Source organism: Chiloscyllium punctatum, chromosome 48 (genome assembly GCF_047496795.1).
Source record: "Chiloscyllium punctatum isolate Juve2018m chromosome 48, sChiPun1.3, whole genome shotgun sequence".
Classification (NCBI taxonomy): domain Eukaryota; kingdom Metazoa; phylum Chordata; class Chondrichthyes; order Orectolobiformes; family Hemiscylliidae; genus Chiloscyllium; species Chiloscyllium punctatum.
The window spans coordinates 30,816,366-30,838,499 of record NC_092786.1 but is presented as its reverse complement, the minus strand read 5'-3'; the positions used below and the strand labels follow the sequence as shown (position 1 = coordinate 30,838,499).

General features: G+C 47.5%; 1 protein-coding gene and 1 pseudogene across 1 annotated transcript; one reads left to right on the top strand and one right to left on the bottom strand.

Moving 5' to 3' along the window:
• Nucleotides 1–22,134, bottom strand: part of LOC140468813 (zona pellucida sperm-binding protein 3-like) — a 46,755-nt pseudogene that overhangs the window by 18,206 nt on the left and 6,415 nt on the right.
• On the top strand, nucleotides 11,676–20,532 carry LOC140468789 (zona pellucida sperm-binding protein 3-like). The gene is made up of 10 exons (XM_072564811.1): nucleotides 11,676–11,900; nucleotides 12,950–13,065; nucleotides 13,155–13,258; nucleotides 13,350–13,527; nucleotides 13,611–13,737; nucleotides 13,819–13,907; nucleotides 13,992–14,113; nucleotides 14,198–14,326; nucleotides 20,199–20,333; nucleotides 20,411–20,532. The coding sequence occupies exons 1-10, from the start codon at nucleotides 11,676–11,678 to the stop codon at nucleotides 20,530–20,532; spliced, it is 1,347 nt and encodes a 448-aa protein (XP_072420912.1).

Here is a 22,134-nt window from a genome sequence, read left to right as displayed (position 1 = left end):
GACAGGAATTCAGTGAGTTGGGTTAATCATCTGAGGCTGGGGGCTAAAATGTTATTGTCGTTGCTGATAAAACATGAAAAGCTATCTTCTGTTTGAAAATATCTACTCCTGGTAATTGTGACTGTGAAACTAATCTTTTCTAAGATCCCATGTCATTCATAATTCCCATTAGGGAAGGAAATCTACCATCTTGATCTGGTCTGGCCTAAATGTGACTCCACACCCACAGGAATGTCACTGATTCTGAAATAGCTGAGCAAATCAAGGGCAATTAGGGACAGGCAACAACTCCCAGCCGAGACACAGAAACCACAGGATGTTAATAGTGAGGGATTGAGCAATGGGACTGTCATGGTGTGATAGTGAGATTTTCCCTTGTTGCCGACAGTCATTGCCCTGACAGTTGTGTGTTCTGAATGTGAATGTTGTTCAGGTCTTGCTGCATTTGAACAGGGACTGTTTCCGTATCTGTGACGTTGTCAATGGGGCTGAACATTGGGCAATCATGAGCAAACATCCCCACTTTTCTGACCTTCTGGTGGAGGGAAGGTCTTTGATGGAGCAGTTGACATGGTTGTGTCTAAGAGACTACCTTGTGGAACTCTGGCAGAGATGTCCTGGGAATGTGGTGATTGAACATTGATAACTAGAACTATCTTTCTTTGTGCTGATCATGACACCAACCAGCAAAGAGGTTTTTCTAATCCCAATGAGTCCAACTTTCCTTGGGATTCTTTGGTAAATTGTTCAATAGAATTCTTAGGTCATAGGAAGTTGAACAATACAGCACAGAACAGGCCCTTCAGCCCACGCTGTTGTGCTGAACATTTGTTCTAGCTTGAGCACCTATCAATGTACCTATCCAGTTGCCGCTTAAAGGTTACCATTGATTCTGACTCTGCCACTCCCACCGGCAGCACATTCCATGCCTCCACCACTCACTGGGTAAAGAACCTACCTCTGACATTTATGTCCCCTTGTAACACTCTGTTGAACCTGGGGAAATAGTCTGACTATCTACTCTGTATTCCTCCGATCATCTTATAAACCTCTATCAAGTAACCCCTCATTCTTCGCCGTTCCAATGAGAAAGGGCCTAGCACTCTCAACCTATCCTCGTATGACCTATTCTCTATTCCAGGCAACATCCTGGTAACATTCCTCTGCACCCTCTCCAAAGCTTTCTCATCTTTCCAAAAATGAGGCGACCAGAACTGCACACAGTACTCCATATGTGGCCTAACCAAGGTCCTATAGAGCTGCAACATCACCTCACGACTCTTGAATTCAATCCCTCTGCTAATGAACGCTAATACACCATAGGCCGCCTTACAAGTTCTATCCACCTGAGTGGAAACTTTCAAAGAGCTATGAACATAGACCCCAAGATCCCTCTGCTCCTCCACCTTACTAAGAACCCTACCGTTAACCCTGTATTCCGCATTCTTATTTGTCCTTCCAAAATGGACAACCTCACACTTGACAGGGTTGAACTCCATCTGCCACTGCTCAGCCCAGCTCTGCATCATACCTAAGTCCCTTTGCAGCCGACAACAGCCCTCCTCACGATCCACAACTCCACCAATCTTTGTATCGTCCGCAAATTTACTGATCTATCCTTCAACTCCCCCTTCCAAGTCATTAATAAACACTACAAAACAGCAGAGGATCCAGAACTGATCCCTGTGAAACTCCACTTGTAACTGGGCTCCAGGCGGAATATTTACCATCTACCACCACTCTGACTTTGACCGGTTAGCCAGTTCTCTATCCAACTGGCCAAATTTCCCACTATCCCATGCCTCCTGACTTTCCGCATAAGCCTACCATGGGGAACCTTATCAAATGCCTTTCTAAAATCCATGGACGCTACATCCACTGCTCTACTCATCCACATGCTTGGTCACCTCAAAGAATTCAATAAGACTTGTAAGGCAAGACCTACCCCTCAAATCTGTGCTGGCTGTCCCTAATCAAGCAGTGTCTTTCCAGATACTCAAATCCTATCCCTCAGTACCCTTTCCATTACTTTGCCTACCACCGAAGTAAGTCTAACTGGCCTGTAAACCCTGGGGTTATCCCTATTCCCTTTTTTGAACAGAGGCACAACATTCGCCACTCTCCAGTCCCCTGCTACCACCCCCGTTGACAGTGAAGACGAAAAGATCATTGTTAACGGCTCTGCAATTTCCCCTCTCGCTTCCCACATAATTCTAGGATATATCCAGTGTGGCCCAGGGGACTTGTCTATCCTCAAGGTTCTCAAAATGCCCAACGCATCTTCCTTCCCACAAGTATCTCCTCTAGCTTACCAGTCTGTTTCACACACTCTTCTTCAACAATACGGTTGTCACCCTCATTTGTAAATACTGAAGAAAAGTACTCATTCATGACCTCTCCTATCTCTCCCGACTCAATACAGTCTCCCACTACTGTCCTTGATCAGACCCACCCTCGTTCTCGTCATTCTCAAGTTTCTCACGTACGCGTAAAAGGCCTTGGTTATCCTTGATCCTACCCGCCAAAGATTTTTCATGCCCTCTCTTAGCTCTCCTAATCCCTTTCTTCAGCTCCCTCCTGGCTTTCCTGTATCCCTCCAACGCTCTGACTGAACCTTGTTTCCTCAGCCTTATGTAAGCCACCTCCTTCCTCTTTACAAGACATTCAACCTCCCTCGTCAACCAAGATTCCCTCACATGACCATCTTTTTCCTGCCTGACAGGTACATACATATCAAGGACACGTCGCATCTGTTCCTTGAAAAAGTTCCACATTTCATCAACATCCTTTCCTGACAGCTTATGCTCCTCAGATTTTGTCTTGCAGCATCGTATTTACCCTTTCTCCCCTCCCTACCCCACCGCCCCATTGTAAAACCTACCCTGTTGCACGCACCTATCTCTCTCCATAACCAAGGTGAAAGTCACAGAATTGTGGTTACCATCACCAAAATGCTCACCCACTAACAAGCCCATCACTTGTCCCGGTTCATTACCAAGTACCAAATCCAATATGGCCTCCCCTCTAGTCGGACAATCTACAAACTGCGTTAGAAAAGCTTCCTGGACACACTGCACAAACACCGCCCCGTCCAATCTACTTGATCTAAAGAGCTTCCAATCAATATTTGGGAAGTTGAAATCGCCCATGACTACTACCCTGTGGCTTCTGCACCTTTCCAAAATCTGTTTCCCAATCTGTTTCTCCACATCTCTGCTGCTATTGGGGGGCCTATAGTAAACACCCAACAAGGTGACTGCTCCTTTCCTATTTCTGACTTCAGCCCATACTACCTCTAAAGGCAGATCCCCCTCAAACTGCCTTTCTGCAGCTGTTATACCATTTCTAATTAGCAACGCCACCCCTTCCTTTTTTACCAGCCTCCCTAATCTTACTGAAACATCTGTAACCAGGAACCTCCAACAACCAGCAAGGCAAGGGACAGCCTTGCAGGTGTAAGCTGCAGTGAAGGGGTCTGTGGCTCTGAGACTCAGAAGGGAAAGGGGGAGAGGAGGAGAGCGCTAGTTATAGCGGACTTTCTAGTTAGAGGGACGGACAGGCGGTTCTGTGGACATGGGCGAGACTCTCGGATGGTTTGTTGCCTCCCGGGTGCTAGGGTCCGAGACGTCTCGGACCGTGTCTTCAGAATCCTTAAGGGGGAGGGTGTGCAGCCAGAAGTCATGGTACACATTGGCACCAACGACATAGGGAGGAAGAGGGTTGGGGAGGTCATTCAAGAGCTCAAGGAGTTAGGCTGGAAGCTAAAAGCTAGGACAGACAGAGTCGTCATCTCTGGGTTGTTGCCGGAGCCACGTGACAGTGAGGCAAAGAATAGGGAGAGAGTGCAGTTGAACACGTGGCTGCAAGGATGGTGTAGGAGGGAGTGCTTCAGATATTTGGACAATTGGACTGCATTCTGGGGAAGGTGGGACCTGTACAAACAGGACGGGTTGCACCTGAACCAGAAGGGCACCAATATCCTGGGGGGTAGGTTTGCTAGCACTCTTCGGGGGGGGTTTAAACTAATTTGGCAGGGGGATGGGATCCAGACTTGTAGTCCAGCAAGAAAGCTAGCTGTGTGTCAGGATGCCCAAGACTGTAGGGAGGCTGTGGAGAAGGTAGCACTGACAGGGACTACTTGCGGACACAGAGATAGGCTCAAGTGTGTATACTTCAACGCAAGGAGTATCAGAAATAAGGTGGGTGAACTTAAGGCGTGGATCGGTACCTGGGACTACGATGTTGTGGCCATCACGGAAATATGGATAGATGAGGGACAGGAATGGCTGTTGGAGGTTCCTGGTTACAGATGTTTCAGTAAGATTAGGGAGGCTGGTAAAAAAGGAGGGGGGGTGGCATTGCTAATTAGAAATGGTATAACGGCTGCAGAAAGGAAGTTTGAGGGGGATCTGCCTCTGGAGGTAGTATGGGCTGAAGTCAGAAATAGGAAAGGTGCAGTCACCTTATTGGGTGTTTACTATAGGCCCCCCAGTAGCAGCAGAGATGTGGAGAAACAGATTGGGAAACAGATTTTGGAAAGGTGCAGAAGCCACAGGGTCGTAGTCATGGGCGACTTCAACTTCCCAAATATTGATTGGAAGCTCTTTAGATCAAGTAGATTGGATGGGGCGGTGTTTGTGCAGTGTGTCCAGGAAGCTTTTCTAACGCAGTATGTAGATTGTCCAACCAGAGGGGAGGCCATATTGGATTTGGTACTCGGTAATGAACCGGGACAAGTGGTGGGCTTGTTAGTGGGTGAACATTTTGGTGATGGCGACCACAATTCTGTGACTTTCACCTTGGTTATGGAGAGAGATAGGTGCGCACAACAAGGTAGATTTTATAATTGGGGGAAGGGAAATTACGATGCTGTAAGACAGGATTTGAGGAGCATACGTTGGGAGCATAGGCTGTCAGGGAAGGATGTGGTGGAAATGTGGAACTTTTTCAAAGAGCAGATACGACGTGTCCATGATATGTATGTACCTATCAGGCAGGAAAGAAATGGTCGTGTGAGGGAGCCTTGGTTGACCAGGGAGGTTGAATGTCTAGTAAAGAGGAAGAAGGAGGCTTACATAAGGTTGAGGAAACAGGGTTCAGACAGAGCAGTGAAGGGATACAGGATAGCCAGAAGGGACCTGAAGAAAGGGATTAGGAGAGCTAAGAGAGGGCATGAAAAATCCTTGGCGGATAGGATCAAGGATAACCCCAAGGCATTTTATGCGTATGTGAGAAACCTGAGAATGACGAGAACAAGGGTAGGTCCGATCAAGGACAGTAGTGGGAGACTGTGTATTGAGTCGGAAGAGATAGGAGAGGTCTTGAACAAGTACTTCGCTTCAGTATTTACGAATGAGAGGGACCGTATTGTTGAAGAGGAGAGTGTGAAACGGACTGTTAAGTTCGAAGAGATACCTGTTAGGAAGGAAGATGTGTTGGACGTTTTGAACAACTTGAGGATAGACAAGTCCCCCGGGCCTGACGGGATATATCCTAGGATTATGTGGGAAGCAAGAGAGGAAATTGCAGTACCGTTGGCAGTGATCTTCTCGTCTTCACTGGCAACGGGGGTGGTACCAGGGGACTGGAGAGTAGCGAATATTGTGCCCCTGTTCAAAAAAGGGAATAGGGATAACCCCGGGAATTACAGGCCAGTTAGTCTTACTTCTGTGGTAGGCAAAGTAATGGAAAGGGTACTGAGGGATAGGATTTACGAGTATTTGGAAAGACACTGCTTGATTAGGGACAGCCAGCACGGATTTGTGAAGGCTAGGTCTTGCCTTACAAGTCTTATTGAATTCTTCGAGGAGGTGACCAAGGATGTGGATGAGGGTAGAGCAGTGGATGTAGTGTACATGGATTTTAGGAAGGCATTTGATAAGGTTCCCCACGGTAGGCTTATGCGGAAAGTCAGGAGGCATGGGATAGAGGGAAATTTGGCCAATTGGATAGAAAACTGGCTAACCGGTCGAAGGCAGAGAGTGGTGGTCGATGGTACATATTCAGCCTGGAGCCCGGTTACAAGTGGAGTTCCGCAGGGATCAGTTCTGGGTCCTCTGCTGTTTGTAATTTTTATTAATGACTTAGATGAGGGAGTCGAAGGGTGGGTCAGTAAATTTGCAGATGATACGAAGATAGGTGGAGTTGTGGACAGTGAGGAGGGCTGTTGTTGGCTGCAGAGGGACTTAGATATGATGCAGAGCTGGGCTGAGGAGTGGCAGATGGAGTTCAACCCTGATAAGTGTGAGGTTGTCCATTTTGGAAGAACAAATAAGAATGCGGAATACAGGGTTAATGGTAGGGTTCTTAGTCAGGTGGAGGAACAGAGGGATCTTGGGGTCTATGTACACAGATCTTTGAAGGTTGCCAATCAGGTGGATAGAGTTTGTAAGAAGGCCTATGGAGTATTATCGTTCATTAGCAGAGGGATTGAATTCAAGAGTCATGAAGTGATGTTGCAGCTGTACAGGACTTTGGTTAGGCCATAGTTGGAGTACTGTGTGCAGTTCTGGTCGCCTCACTTTAGGAAAGATGTGGAAGATTTGGAGAGGGTGCAGAGAAGGTTTACCAGGATGTTGCCTGGAATGGAGAGTAGGTCGTACGAGGATAGGTTGAGAGTTCTCGGCCTTTTCTCGTTGGAACGGCGAAGGATGAGGGGTGACTTGATAGAGGTTTATAAGATGATCAGAGGAATAGATAGAGTAGACAGTCAGAAACTTTTTCCCCGGGTACAACAGAGTGTTACAAGGGGACATAAATTTAAGGTGAAGGGTGGAAGGTATAGGGGAGATGTCAGGGGTGGGTTCTTTACCCAGAAAGTGGTGGGGGCATGGAATGCGCTGCCCATGGGAGTGGTAGAGTCAGAATCATTGGCGACCTTTAAGCGGCATTTGGATAGGTACATGGATGGGTGCTTAATCTAGGTTAGAAGTTCGGCACAACATCGTGGGCCGAAGGGCCTGTTCTGTGCTGTATTGTTCTTTGTTCTATGTTCTAACCATTCCTGTCCCTCTTCTGTCCACGTTTCCGTGATGGCCACAACATCGTAGTCCCAAGTACCGATCCACGCCTTAAGTTCACTCACCTTATTTCTGATACTCCTTGCATTGAAGTATACACACTTTGAACCCATCTGTGTCCACAAGTATTCCCAGTCAATGCTACCTTCTCCACAGCCAACCTACGTTCTTGGACATCCTGAAAAACAGCTAACCTACCTGCTGTACTACAAGTCCGGATCCCATCCCCCTGCCAAATTAGTTTAAAACCTCCCGAAGAGTGCTAGCAAACCTACCTCCCAGGATATTGGTGCCCTTCTGGTTCAGGTACAACCCATCCTGCTTCCCCAGATTGCAGTCCAATTGACCAAATACCTGAAGCCCTCCCTCCTACACCATCCTTGCAGCCATGTGTTCAACTGCACTCTCTCCCGATTCCTTGCCTCACTGTCACGTGGCACCGGCAACAACCCAGAGATGACGACTCTGTCCGTCCTAGCTTTTAGCTTCCAGCCTAACTCCCTGAGCTCCTCCCCACCCCTCTTCCTCCCTATGTCGTTGGTGCCAATGTGCACCACGACTTCTGGCTGCACACCCTCCCCCTTAAGGATTCTGAAGGCACAGTCCGAGACGTCTCGGACCCAGGACGCAACAAACCATCTGAGAGTCTCGCCCATGTCCACAGAACCGCCTGTCTGTCCCTGTAACTATAGAGTCTTCTATAACTTAAAGCAGTCACCCTCACTTCCCCTCTTTAAGTTCAGATCTTTTAGTCATACTTGGACCAAGCTGGACTGAGATCAGGAGCTGAGCAATCCTGCTGGAACACAGACTGAGCATCAGTGAACAGGTTAGTGTGGAGGACATGTGCCTTGATAACACTGTTGACAAAACCTTCCATCACTTCACTTGTGATTGAGAGTGGATTGGTGGGGGAGGAATTGGCAAGGTTGGATTTATCCCAGTTTTTAGCAACAGGATGCTACTGGAAAATTATCTCCATTTCCAGGTAGATGCTGCAGTTGTAGCTGTACTGGAACAGAATAGACAGGGACACGGCACGTTCAGGATCACAGCTCTTTCACCTTATTCCCACAGTATTCGTCAGAGTGCATTGGCTTCACAGTATCCAATATCTGCAGCTGTTTCTCTATTTCACTTGTAGTCAATAGTACTGACTGAAGACAGGTATCGGTGATGCTGGGGACTACAATGGATTGTCCCTTTGGATCTTTCTGGCTGCAGGTTGTTGTAAATGCTTCAGCCTTATCCTTTGTGTTGGTTGCCCCATTATTGAGAGTGGGGAAATTTGTGGAGCCGCCTCCTCTTGGCAATTTTTAAATTCAGACTCCTACAGCACACAGAGGCCCTTTAGCCCAAACTGGTCTGGGCTGACCACAATGTCCATCCACACTAACCCCATTTCCCTGTACTGGGCCCACAGCCTTCTAATCCTTTCCTATCCATGTTTTTCTCTGAATGCATTTTTGAACGTTGTTTACGTACCGGCCTTAAACACTTCTGCTGGCTTCTTATTCCATATGCGTACTCCCAAACTGCGTGAAATCATTGCCCCTCCGGTTCCCTTTCATTCTTTTCCCCTCCAACCTTAAACGAATGTTCTCTAGTCCTTGACTCCTCCATACTGGGAAAAAGTCTGAGTACTTTCACCCCATCCATGCCTTTCATGATCTGATAAACTCCCATAAGAATTCACCGCCTCCCCCGCAGAAACAAGTCCGAGCTTGTGCAATCTCTCCCTCCAACTCAGACCCCGAGTCCTGGCAACATCCTTGTAAATTCCTTCTGCACTCTATCCTGTTTAATAACATCTTTCCGAGATCAACGTGACCAAAACTGAACACAATACTCCAAATGCAGGCCTCGTCACCATTCTGTATAACTGCAACATAACTTCCCAACATCTCTACTCAAGGCCCTGACTGATGAAGTCCAGTCTGCCAAAAGCCACCTTCACTGCCCTGTCTACCTGTGACTCCACTTTCAGAGAACCATACACCTGAACTCTAAGGTCCCTCTGTTCCACTACACTCCTTAAGGTCCAACCATTCATCATGAAACTCCTACCTTGATGTGAAGTCCCGAACTGTAACACATCATACAGATCTACATTGAACTCCATTTGCAATTTCTCAGTGCTCGTGCCCAGGTGGGACAAAGTGAGGACTGCAGTTGCTGGAGATCAGAGTCGGAAAGTGTGTTGCTGGAAAAGCACAGCCGCTCAGGCACCATCTGAGGAACAAGAGAGACGACGCTTCAAGCACAAGCTCTTCATCAGGAATGAGGGGATGCCCTCAAGATGCCTCAGTGATAAATGGGATGCGGTGGGGCTGGGAGGAGGGGAAATAAGGAAACTGGTGAAATCGACATGGTCCAATCATATGGAATCATGGTAACCTCCTTCACTGTCCACTTCATCTCCAAGTTAGGTTTCATCTGCAAACTTACTAACAATACCTTGTATGTTCACATCCAAATCATTTATACAAATGACAAAAAACACCGATCTTTATGGCACACCACTCCTCACAGCCCTCCACTCTCAAAAGCAATCCTCTACTACTATCCTATGTCTTCTACCTTCCAGCCAGTTCTGTACCCACATCCCGGTATTCCACGAGACCTAACCTTGCTAACCAGTCACCCATGAGGAACTTTGTTGAATGCCTTGCTGAAGTCCATACAGATCACGTCCACCACATTGCTCTCATCAATCCTCTGTGTTACTTCTTCAACAAATTTAATCAATTTTATGAGAAATGATCTCTCACACACAAAGCTATGCTGACTATCCCTAATCAGTCTTTGGCTTACCAAATACATGTAAATCCTGTCCCTCAGGAATCCCTCCAACAACTTGCCCACCACCGATGCCAAACTCACTAGTCTGGAGTTCCCTGGCTTTTCCTTACCACCTTTCCTAAATAGTGACAACACATTAGCCAAACTCCAGTCTTCTGGTACCTCACCTGCAAATGTTGATGATACAAATTTCTCAGCAAGAGGCCCAGCCATCACTCCCCAAGCTTCCCACAGAGTTCCAGGGTACACCTGATCAGGCTGTAGGGATTTATACACATTTATGTTGAATCATAGAATCCCTACAGTGTGGAAACAGGCCATTTGGCCCAACAAGTCCACATTGACGCTTTGAAGAGTAACCCAGCCAAACCCATTCCCTTACCCTATTACTCTACATGTTCCCTGACTAATGCACCTACCTACACATCCCTGAACACGAACGGTAATTTACCACGGCGCATCCACCTAACCTGCACATCTTTGGATAGTGGGAGGAAACCAGAGCTCCCAGAATAATCCCACACAGACACAAGGAGAACGTGCAAACTCCACACAGAGAGTTGCCCGAGACTGGAATCAAACCCATGTCCCAGGTGCTGTGAGGCAGCAGTGCTAACCACTGTGCCACCATGCTGCCCCATCTTCCCTTTTAGAATGAATGTAAAATTCTCTCAACACCCCACACGTGCATCTACCTATCGCCATCCGAGCTCCCTTGCCCCCATTCCTAATCTCCGATTTATCTCTCAGCCCCCTTTCCCAATCCACAATCCTGATGAAGGGCTTATACCCGAAACCAACTCTCCTGCTCCCCAGATGCTGTGCTTTTCCTCGGCCACACACTTTGACTGTGATCTCCAGAATCTGGACTCCTCACTTTCTCCCTCAACACCATCCCCCAACAAACTCCGCCAGAGCAAGGTCAGTGTGGGACGCGATACATGAGCTTCCTCTGCTCATTTTCACTGAACAGAAAGTTGTCTCTATACTTTTAAACTAAATGTACAGCTACACTGTGTATATCAAACACTTTTAATCCAGGGACCTCACTGAGTTAGAAACAGAATAAAAGATTGTACTCTTTCCAACTGAAACTAGAGCTTCTATTCTTGAAAACTGGAAGGAAAGCTGTCCCCATCAAAGGTTCCCCAGAGACAGAGACAGAGACAGCACGTGGTGAAATACAGAGTAAAACTGCTTCTACTCTATAAATTAAAAATAAACTGAAAATAAAGCTCTCCCTGCATTCCAGAGAGAGGGGCATGATAAGTTTACAAGAATAAAGCTTCTTGCACATTGCCTACATCAAACACTTCCATGGGTCTCACTATCAGTCTCCTCAGGTGAGGGTGGGCAGGACCCAGCAGACACCCTCCTGGATCAATGAGCTACGTTTGATGATTGTATCCATGGGGCCTTCACCATGAGACCTTGTGGAGCTGAATTCAGTCAGGTGACAGCACAGCAGCTCACAGCCGCTCCTATTGGTCCAAATGAAATAGGCCCTCCTGGTATGAACTCGATACGTTCAGTCATTGGTGAAAATTGTAGAGATTGGGGCTGGTTGATTGGTTCAATGTTGCTGCTTCTGGTCACATTGGTGTCAGGTGAGAGCAGGTTGTGTGTATAAAAGGAGCTGGTTGAGAGTGTGTGGGGATGGTTGAGTTGTTTGTGATCATGGGTGGTTTTGTAGTGAGGGGTTTGTTCCCTTTGTTGGTGTTAGTTGGTGCTGTTTATTGCTCTGAAACATGGCAACAGTTTATGAGCCAGAGGTTTCCATGGACAATAGTGAGAGCCAGCCCTGTTCCTGAGAGAGTGCCTCCTCATGGGGATCCGATTGGTTCCAGTTTCCGAATGTCTGATGTTGGGAGTGTGTCCCCACTACAGACTGTGATGGTGCAGTGTGGAGAGCACAACCTGCTGGTCAGGGCCCAGCTGGATTTATTTGGAACCAGGCACCTGATTAAAGCTGCTGACCTGACCCTGGGGACAGCAGGTTGTCAGCCAACCAGGGTCTTCCCTGAGAACCAGACTGTCCTCTTTGACTACGGGCTGCATGAGTGTGGCAGCAGATTGCAGGTAATGGGGGTTGTCTACACTTGATGGAAGTTTGGGCTGTAGGTGATTCCTGACTAGAACCCTAAATGTGATGTTAATATGTAGGAACTGTCTCTCCTACATTCTCAAATCATCAGACTAAGCTCCTCGCCTGGATTGGACTGTGTGCCTGAACTGTTCTCCATCTCTAGCCTTGTGCTCCCATTCTTATTGGTTTAGAAGCTTCTGAATACAGGGGTTGCTCTGTTAGAATGTTTTCAGTATGAATTAAGTATCATGTGTTGACTTGTGGGTGGTGTTTTGATGCTGAGTGTTCTCCTGACTTGGTTTAGTGATCCACTATAGTGTGGATTTCTATTATCACTACTTTCTCCATAGTGAGGTCACAGGAGCACAACTCTTAGCAGCATGACTTGTGTTTAGTTGGATGGAAAGTAGCTCCATCACCATCAGGCACATTGTCTTGACTCCCTCCCACTGGGGGTGTTGGTCTATGAATAAATTAACTGCTCATGTACTTGAGCTCCACGTTTGGCCTGTTGGTAAAACTAGTTCGATTTCATTATGGCCAATTAGTTTCTGTTCTTTCCCATCTCCTAAATACTGTTTTATTGCCTAACCTTCTGATTAATCTCCCAATTCTGCTCATAATACATGACTCCTTGTGTTTCATGATTACACAAGGAGATGATGGCCAAAAGATCCCTGCAGCCTCTTCCCTGTGATAACAATCACCACGTCCCTGTTCCCTCAATACTATGTCTAATTTAGTCTGGGAACCTAACACACAACATCCTTTCGACCAAGTTTTGGTTTGGAATTCCGATCCTGATCTCTGGAATGATGCCTTACGTTGTTGAATTGATCCTAAATGACTAACCCCTGACCTGTGAACTATCGCCCTTGAATACTGGTCTCTCCAGCTCAGGGTGTGGGAAAGCAGATTCCTGGCCCTGAGACTGTTGGTCTCACTAAAGAATTGTCACAATGGGACGGTGTCATTGTAAACACTGTGGAGAACCTTATCATTTCAGATCAGCCTCTCCATTCCTTAATCTGGTGTCTTTCAGATGACTGAAGATTTCCTGGTCTACACCACCCACCTGACCCACGTCCCAAACTATCCTGGATCTGTCATTGTGAGAACCAATGGTGCTGTTGTTCCCATTGAATGTCGTTATTTGAGGTGAGAATCATTACTCAATTGTCAGTATGATCCCCTGCTGCTGTTGTCTAACACTGTCCTAAAATGGCTGCCCTGTCTCCTTTCCCCAGGAAGGGCAATGTGAGCAGCGATCTCATCAGGCCCACCTGGTTCCCATTCAGCTCCACCAGGTCTGGAGAAGGGCATCTGTCATTCTCCCTGCGTCTAATGAATGGTATGTGATGGGTGGCTGGGGAGGGATCTCCTGGTGTCTGTCTGTGGGAGTTGTACCCATTGGCTCCAACCCTTGTCTTGCTGTACTTCAGGTGACTGGCTGACAGAGCGCACTTCCACTGTCTACTCCCTGGGAGATCTCATTCACATTGAGGCATCGGTTTCACTGGCCAACCATGTGCCCCTGAAGCTGTACATTGATCGCTGTGTAGCTACACTGAGCCCAGACAAGGACTCCACCCCGAGATACAGCATCATTGACTACAATGGGTAAGGAGCTCTCTGCTTTCTCCAGCTGCTCCCATCTCAGTGGCTTCACTCCATTCACTTCATGGCCCTTTGTCCATCTGCAGTTGCCTCCTGGACAGCAAAGCTGAGGACTCCTTTTCAACCTTTGTGTCGCCCAGAGACGGGCGGGAGCCGGACAAGCTCCGGTTTGACCTGGATGCCTTCCGTTTCTATGGAGATGAGCGATCCTTGGTAAGAGGAAGCTGCTGATGTACTCTTGCACAATGGGGAGGGAGTCACTAAACACTGACTTGTTCTGCCTGTGTCCCTCAGATGTTCATCACCTGTCACCTGAGAGTTGCTGCAGTGGATCAGGGAGATCCCAGGAATAAAGCTTGTACTTTCCAGAAGCTGCAGAATATGTAAGTTCCCTCTCCCTGTCCCTCAGGGATGTTGTTGGGAGAGGTGATGCATCATGTGGTTGATGGGCTGTTCCTCTTGTTTAGTTGGACCCCATTGGAGGAGTCAGACAGTGACATTTGTGCCTGTTGCCATGTGGAGAATTGTGGGAGCACAAGGGAGATCGTGATCCCTTTCAGAGGAAGGAGAGACCTTGGCCCTGAAGCTGGTAGGACATTGCCCTCTAGATGCTGGGATCTCCCCTCACCCCCATCTTGTTCCCCTCCCTTGACTGTGATGTTTGATCTTGTAGAGAGTGAAGCTGGATTGGAGGGGGAGGCCTCACTTGGCCCCCTGATCATTCTGGATACTGAGCTGACCAACGTGGCAACTCAGCCCCTGACTGAGGGTGACAGAAGGATGCTGGAGAAGTATCCCAGGGGTGAGTTGGCTGCCTGCTAGTTTCCCTTTTCTGTCCCTGTTTTCCCTCGGTAACCATTGGTTTCTCCTTGTTTTGTAGGTGTGGAGTCAGAGCTGGTTGTGATGGTGGTCCTGACTGTGGCAGCTGTCTGTCTGATCTCTGCTTCATTGCTGGCCTTGTTCCTGTACAGGAGACACAAGCAAACACCCATCAACTGGTGATTGGGAGAGTCAATAAAGCAGTGATTCATGGTGTCTTCTGTCGAGACCTGGCTTGTTTCCGCATCCTTTCCTAGTTTAAACTATCCCTGGGTTAAGCTTCTCCAATCCATGAAGTGAGCTTCCTGAATGATTGGGTTATGGAAGATCTTGTTTGCTCCTTCCAGGGAGTACAGGGAATGATGACCACCTTGGAAAGAGGCTTTCCATTCTGATTAAATCACTGTTTGCAGAATGTGCTAGAGGAAAGACACTGCCACAGAGCCAGAGGGAGAAACAGTTGGTGTTTCTAGTCAGTTCAGTCTCTGGACAAGTGTCCAGGTGGATTCCTAATGTTACCATCCCCTTGGGCAACTTCTCTACGTGGAGTTCTCCCTGTCTGTGTGGGTTTCCTCCCACAATCCAAATAGGTGGCTATGCTAAATTGACCATAGTTTTCTGCGATGTGGAGGTTAGATGGGTCGTCAGTGGTCAATGTAGGGTAAAGGTCAGGGTGGCTGACCTTTCAGAGGGTCAGTGTGGCCTTGTTGGGACTGAATGGCCTGTTTCCACACTGCAGAGATTCAATGTGAATTAAACTCAGGATTCTTTGACACTAATGGCTATCACTGAGCCATCTGTCTTTGGCTCAGGCTTCTGTCTACAGGTGGGTGGAACAAGTGGCATAATGGTAGTGTTACTGAGACAGGAATTCAGTGAGTCGGGTTAATCATCTGAGGCTGGGGGCTCAAATGTTATTGTCGTTGCTGATAAAACATGAAAATCTATCTTTTTTGTTTGAAAATATCTACTCCTGGTAATTGTGACTGTGAAACTAATCTTTTCTAAGATCCCATGTCATTCATAATTCCCATTAGGGAAGGAAATCTACCATCTTGGTCTGGCCTAAATGTGACTCCACACCCACAGCAATGTCACTGATTCTGAAATAGCTGAGCAAATCAAGGGCAATTAGGGACAGGCAACAACTCCCAGCCGAGACACAGAAACCACAGGATGTTAATAGTGAGGGATTGAGCATTGGGACTGTCATGGTGTGATAGTGAGATTTTCCCTTGTTGCCGACAGTCATTGCCCTGACAGTTGTGTGTTCTGAATGTGAATGTTGTTCAGGTCTTGCTGCATTTGAACAGGGACTGTTTCTGTATCTGTGACGTTGTCAATGGGGCTGAACACTGGGCAATCATGAGCAAACATCCCCACTTTTCTGACATTCTGGTGGAGGGAAGGTCTTTGATGGAGCAGTTGACATGGTTGTGTCTAAGAGAGTACCTTGTGGAACTCTGGCAGAGATGTCCTGGGAATGTGGTGATTGAACATTGATAACTAGAACTATCTTTCTTTGTACTGGATTAGTGGTGCTGGAAGAGCACAGCAGTTCAGGCAGCATCCAACGAGCAGCGAAATGCCCAAAACGTTGATTTCGCTGCTCGTTGGATGCTGCCTGAACTGCTGTGCTCCTCCAGCACCACTAATCCAGTATTTGATTTTCAGCATCTGCAGTCATAGGTTAAAAACAATCTTTCTTTGTGCTGATCATGACACCAACCAGCAAAGAGGTTTTTCTAATCCCATTGAGTCCAACTTTCCTTGGGATTCTTTGGTAAATTGTTCAATCAAATTGTGCCTTGGTCTTAAAGCAGTCATCCTCACTTCCCCTCTTTAAGTTCGGCTCTTTTAGTCATACTTGGACCAAGCTGTACTGAGATCAGGAGCTGAGTAACCCTGACAGAACAGACTGAGCATCAGTGACCAGGTTAGTGTGGAGGACATGTGCCTTGATAACAGTTTGCTTGTGATTGAGTGGATTGGTGGGGGAGTAATTGGCAAGGCTGGATTTGTCCCACTTTTTCTCAACAGGACACTACTGGGCAATTTTCTCCATTTCCAGGTAGATGCTGGAGTTGTAGCTGGACTGGAACAGAATGGATAGCGACACGACACGTTCAGGATCACAGCTCTTTCACTGTTATTCCCACAATGTTAGTCAGGGTGCATTGGCTTCACAGTATCCAATGTCTGCAGCTGTTTCTCGATGTCACCTGGAGTCAATAGGACTGACTGAAGACAGGCATCGGTGATGCAGGGGACTACAATGGATTGTCCCTTTGCAGCTTTCTGGCTGCAGGTTGTTGCAAATGCTTCAGCCTTATCTTTTTTTTTCTTTACCCTCAAGCCTTAACCTGGTGCCCTCTCATCCCTGATTTCCCAACCCTGGGAAAACAACTGAGTACGTTCACCTTATTCATGCCTCTCATGATCTTATGGAAATGTATAAGAACCCCATTTCCCCCAAGACCCTGAGTTCAGGCAGTATCCTTGTCAATTTCTTCTGCATTCTATCCCATTTAATAGCATCGTTCCTGGTACAAGGTGACCAAAACTGAATACAATACTCCACATACAGTTTCAGCAACATTACTTCCCAATATCTCTACTCAATTCCCTGACTGATGAAGGACAGTGTGTCAAAAGCCACCTTCACTGCCCTGTTTTCCTGTGACTCCACTTTCAGAGAACCATCCACCTGAACTCCAAGGTCCCTCTGTTCCACTACACTCCTTAAGGCCCAACCATTAATCATGAAACTCCTACCTTGATGTGAAGTCCCAAACTGTAACACCTCATACTGATCTACATTGAACTCCATTTGCAATTTCTCGGTGCTCGTGCCCAGTTGGGAGACAGTGAGGACTGCGGATACTGGAGATCAGAGTTGGAAAGTGTGATGCTATAAAAAACACAGCCGGGTCAGGCAGCATCTGGGGAACAAGAGAGAGAACATTTCAAATACAAGCTCTTCATCAGGAACGAGAGGGATCCCCCAAGGGGGCTGAGAGATAAATGGGACGTGGATGGGGCTGGGAGGAGAGGAAATCAGGAAACTGGTGAAATCAACATGGTCCAATCTCATGGGATCATGGTAACCTTCTTCACTGTCCACTACACATCCAATTTTGGTGTCATGTGCAAACTTACTAACAATACCTTGTATGTCCACATCCAAATCATTTAAACAAATGACAAAAAGCAGTGGACCCAGCACTGATCCCTATGGCACACCACTGGTCACAGGCCTCCACTGTGAAAAGCAATCCTTCACCACTACCCTGTGTCTTCTACCTTCCAGCGAGTTCTGTATCCCTGTATTCCATGAGATCTAATCTTGCTAACCAGGCCCCCATGAGGAACCTTGTTGAACGCCTTTATGAAGTTCATATAGATCACGTCCACATCTCTGCCCTCATCAATCCTCTTTGTTACTTCTTCAAAAAACCCAATCAAGTTCATGAGACATGATTTCACATGCACAAAGCCATGATGACTATCCCTAATCAGTCTTTGGCTTACCAAATTCATGTCAATTCTCACACTCTGGATTCTCTCCAACAACGTACCCACCACCGATGTCAGGCTCACCAGTCCATAGTTCCCTGGCTTTTCCTTACCACCTTTCTTAAACAGTAGCAACACATTCGCCAAACCCCAGTCTTCCAGCACCTCACCTGTGACTGTCGATGATACAAAATATCTCTGCAAGGGCCCAGCAATCACTTCCGGAGCTTCCCACAGAGTTCTCGGGTACACCTGATCAGATCCGATGGATGTTTCCACCTTTATGTTGAATCATAGAATCCCTGCAGTGTGGAAACCAGCCATTTGGCCCCAAAATGTCCACACTGACCCGCTGAACGGTAACCCACCCAGACCCATTCCCCTACCCTGTTACTCTACATTCCCTTGAATGATGAACCTAACCTACACATCCTTGAACACTGTGGGTAAATTCCCATTGCCAGCCCACTGAACCTGAAAACCCAGACTCATCCCACACAGACACGGGGAGAATGTGCAAAGTCCACACAAAGAGTTACCTGAGACTGGAATCGAACCCATGTCCCTGGTGCTGTGAGGCAGCAGTGCTAACCACTGTGCCAATGTGCCAGTACATCTTCCCTTTCAAAATGAAATTTCAGTTCCCTCAAAACCCCACACCTGCCTCTACCTATCGCCATATCAGCTAACTTGCCCCCACCCCTAACCTCCTGTTTATCTCTCAGCCCCCTTTCCCAATCCACAATCCAGAGGAACAGCTCCTACTGGAAAAGTGGCCTCTCATACTCCTCGGATGCTGCATGACCTGTTGTGCTTTTCCACTGCCACACGTTCCGAACTCTGGTCTCCAGCTTCTGCACTCCTCACTTTCTTCCACAACACCATCCTCATGAAACTCCACCAGAGCAAGGTCAGTGTGGGACTCGATACATGAGCCTCCTCAGCTCATTGTCACTGAACAGAAAGCGGTCTCTACACTTTTAAACTAATTGTACAGCTACACTGTCTACATCAAACACTTTCAATTCAGGCGCATCACTGAGTTAGAAACAGAGTAAAAGATTCTATTCTCTGCAACTGAAACCAAAACTTCCCCTCTTAAAAACTGGAAGGAAAGCTGTCCCCGTCAAAGGCTCTCAGGACACAGACAGCACGTGGTGAAATACAGAGTAAAACTACCTCTACTCTGTGAATTAAAAATAAACAGAAAGTTGAACTCTCCCTGCATTGTCCCGATCAAACACTCCCCAGACAGGGACATAACATGTTTAGGTACAGAATAAAGCTTCTTCCACGTTGCCTGCATCAAACACTTCCATGGGTCTCACTGTCAGTCTCCTCAGGTGAGGGTGGGCCTCGGTTTGTGTTGCCGAGAGACAGGTGTGAGCCGGACAAGCTTCGGTTTGATCTGGACGCCTTGCGTTTCGATGGCGATGAGCGATCCTTGGTAAGAGGAAACTGCTGATGTGCTCCTCCACAATGGGGAGGGAGTCACTAAACACTGACTTTTGTGACTGTGTCCCTGACTGTCCCTCAGATGTTCATCACCTGTCACCTGAGAGTTGTTGCAGTGGATCAGGGAGATTCCAGGAAGAAAGCTTGTGGTTCTGTTTGCCAAGCTGGGAATTTGTGTTGCAAACGTTTCGTCCCCTGTCTAGGTGACATCCTCAGTGCAAGGGAGACTCCTGTGATCTTCCTCCAGCATTTGTAGTGGTTTGAATCTGCCGCTTCCAGTTGTCAGTTCCAGCTGCCCGCTGCAGTGGTTGATATATTGGGTCAAGGTCAACCTGTGCTCATCCACAGATTCAATCAACAAACACATTGACCTGGACCCAATATACCGACCACTGCAGCGGACAACTGGAAGCGGCAGATTCAAACCACTACAAATGCTGGAGGAAGATCACAGAAGCGCTTCACAGGAGGCTCACTAGCACTGCGGATGTCACCTAGACAGGGGACGAAATGTCTGCAACACAAATTCCCAGCTTGGCAAACAGAACCACAACGAGTACCCGAGCTACAAATCTTCTCAGACGTTGAAAGCTTGTACTTTCCAGAAGCTGCAGAATATGTAAGTTCCCTCTCCCTGTCCCTCAGGAATGTTGTTGTTGGGAGAGATGATGCACCATGTGGTTGATGGGCTGTTTCTGTTTGCTGGACCCAATTGGAAGACATTTGTGCCTGTGGGGGATTGTGGGAGCACAAGGGAGATCCTGTCTCCCTCCAGAGGAAGGAGAGGCCTTGGCACTGAAGCTGGTAGGATGTTGACCCTCGAGATGTTGGGGCTCTCTCGTCACTCCCACTCCCCCTCCCTGACTGGGATGTTGATCTTGTAGAGTGTGAAGCTGGATTGAAGTGGGAAGGAGAGGCCTCACTTGGCCCCCTGATCATTCTGGATACTGCGCTGACCAACCTGGCAACTCAGTCCCTGACTGAGGGTGACGGAAGGATGCAGGAGAGGTCTCCAAGCGGTGAGTTGGCTGCCTGCTAGTTTCCCTTTCTGTCCCTGTTTTCCCTCAGTAACCATTGGTTTCTCCTTGTTTTGTAGGTGTGGAGTCAGAGCTGGTTGTAATGGTGGTCCTGTCTGTGACAGCTGTCTGTCTGATCTCTGCTTCATTGCTGGCCTTGTTCCTGTACAGGAGACACAATAAAACACCCATCAACTGGTGATTGGAATAGTCATTAAGGCAGTGATTCCTGGTGTCTTCTGTCTGGAGCTGGTTTTGTTTCTGCATCCTTCCTTAATTTAAACTATTCCTGGGTACAATCTCTAGGTTTCACCTCTCCAATCCATGAACTGAGTTTCCTGAATGATTAATTGGGTTATGGCAGATATTTGCTGCTTCCAGTGTGCAGATTAGACCACCTTGGATGTATCAGTAACACCACCCCTCCAACTTCTGTATTCCCAGCTACTGTTCACCCTGGTCCAAGCCCTTGCCCTTGGATACCCCTACCACATTCCTGATGCCAAGCTTATGCTTGTAATGTTGACTCTCCTGTTCCTCAGATGCTGCCTGACCAGCTGTGCTCTTCCAGCACCACATTTTGACTGATCTCCACATCTGCAGTCCTCCCTCTCTGCCTGGTCCAACAGTCAGTTCCCATAAATACCCCCTTGATGAAAGGCAAACTCTCAAGGCATTGTCGCCTGCAACTCCAACTGTTTTTAAAGAACACATGTTTAGTCTCCAGGGTTGGCAGTTCCGCTTTCGTTCCCAGATAGGACAGGCCAAGCAATATCCCATAAGGGGACAGCCCCATATCTTTCCTTGGGGCTGTCAGCACTCGCAAAAGGGCTATAGGTAAACACTTAGTCCAAGAGAGTCTGGTTTCTACTACTAATTTCGATAACTACTTCTTGAGTGTCTGGTTCATTCTCTCAACCTTACCTGATGAAGGTGGGTGCCAAGGGGTGTGGAACTCCCAGGAGATACATAACCCTTCAGTACTCTCTGGAGTACCCTGGAAGTAAAATGAATTCCCTGATCTGAATCTATGCATTCCATTATCCCGTCTCTGGGAATTATGTGTTCAAGTATTATCTTGGACTCCCCACTTGCAGTGGCAGTGGCTAAAGGGTACGCCTCCACCCATCCAGATCAGTGATCAACCACTACCAGCATATACCTTAGTCTTCCAACTCGGGGGAATTCGGTATAATCTACTTGAATGCTCTGAAATGCTCAGAGCCCAGGTTCTCTCCCTCCTGGGACTTGTTTCCTCAATAACTTCTTGTTGACCTTCTTGCATGTTTTACATCCCTCACATATCTGTTTGGCTATCGTATAGATCCCTTTGCATCCATATTTCCTTAAGACCAAATCACACATTGCTTGCACTCCCTGGTGTAAGACAGCAATAATTTCTTGCATCATCATTGTATTTAGCATCTCCCGGCAATCGGGTAGCATCCAGCGCCCTTCTACTGCCTGCGTAGCTCCCAGCTCTTCTAACTCTCTCTTTTCCTTCGCGCTTAATATCGGTCTCCCCACCCCCCCACCCAGAGTCCTGCACCATCGGTACCAAAATCTATATTGTAGCAGGTTGAGGGTTCAGAGCTGCCTCCTTAGCGACTTCATCCACCAATCTATTTCCCTTTGCTACGGGATCATTTCCCTGCTGCTGTCCATTTATGTGGACCATTGCTATTTCCTTTGGCAATTAAAGGGATTCCAATACTTGCTTTACCAATTCCTTGAGCTAGTTCTTTACCCTACTGTTTATCAGTCCCCTCTCCTGCCACATCTTCCCAAATGTGTGTGCCACCCC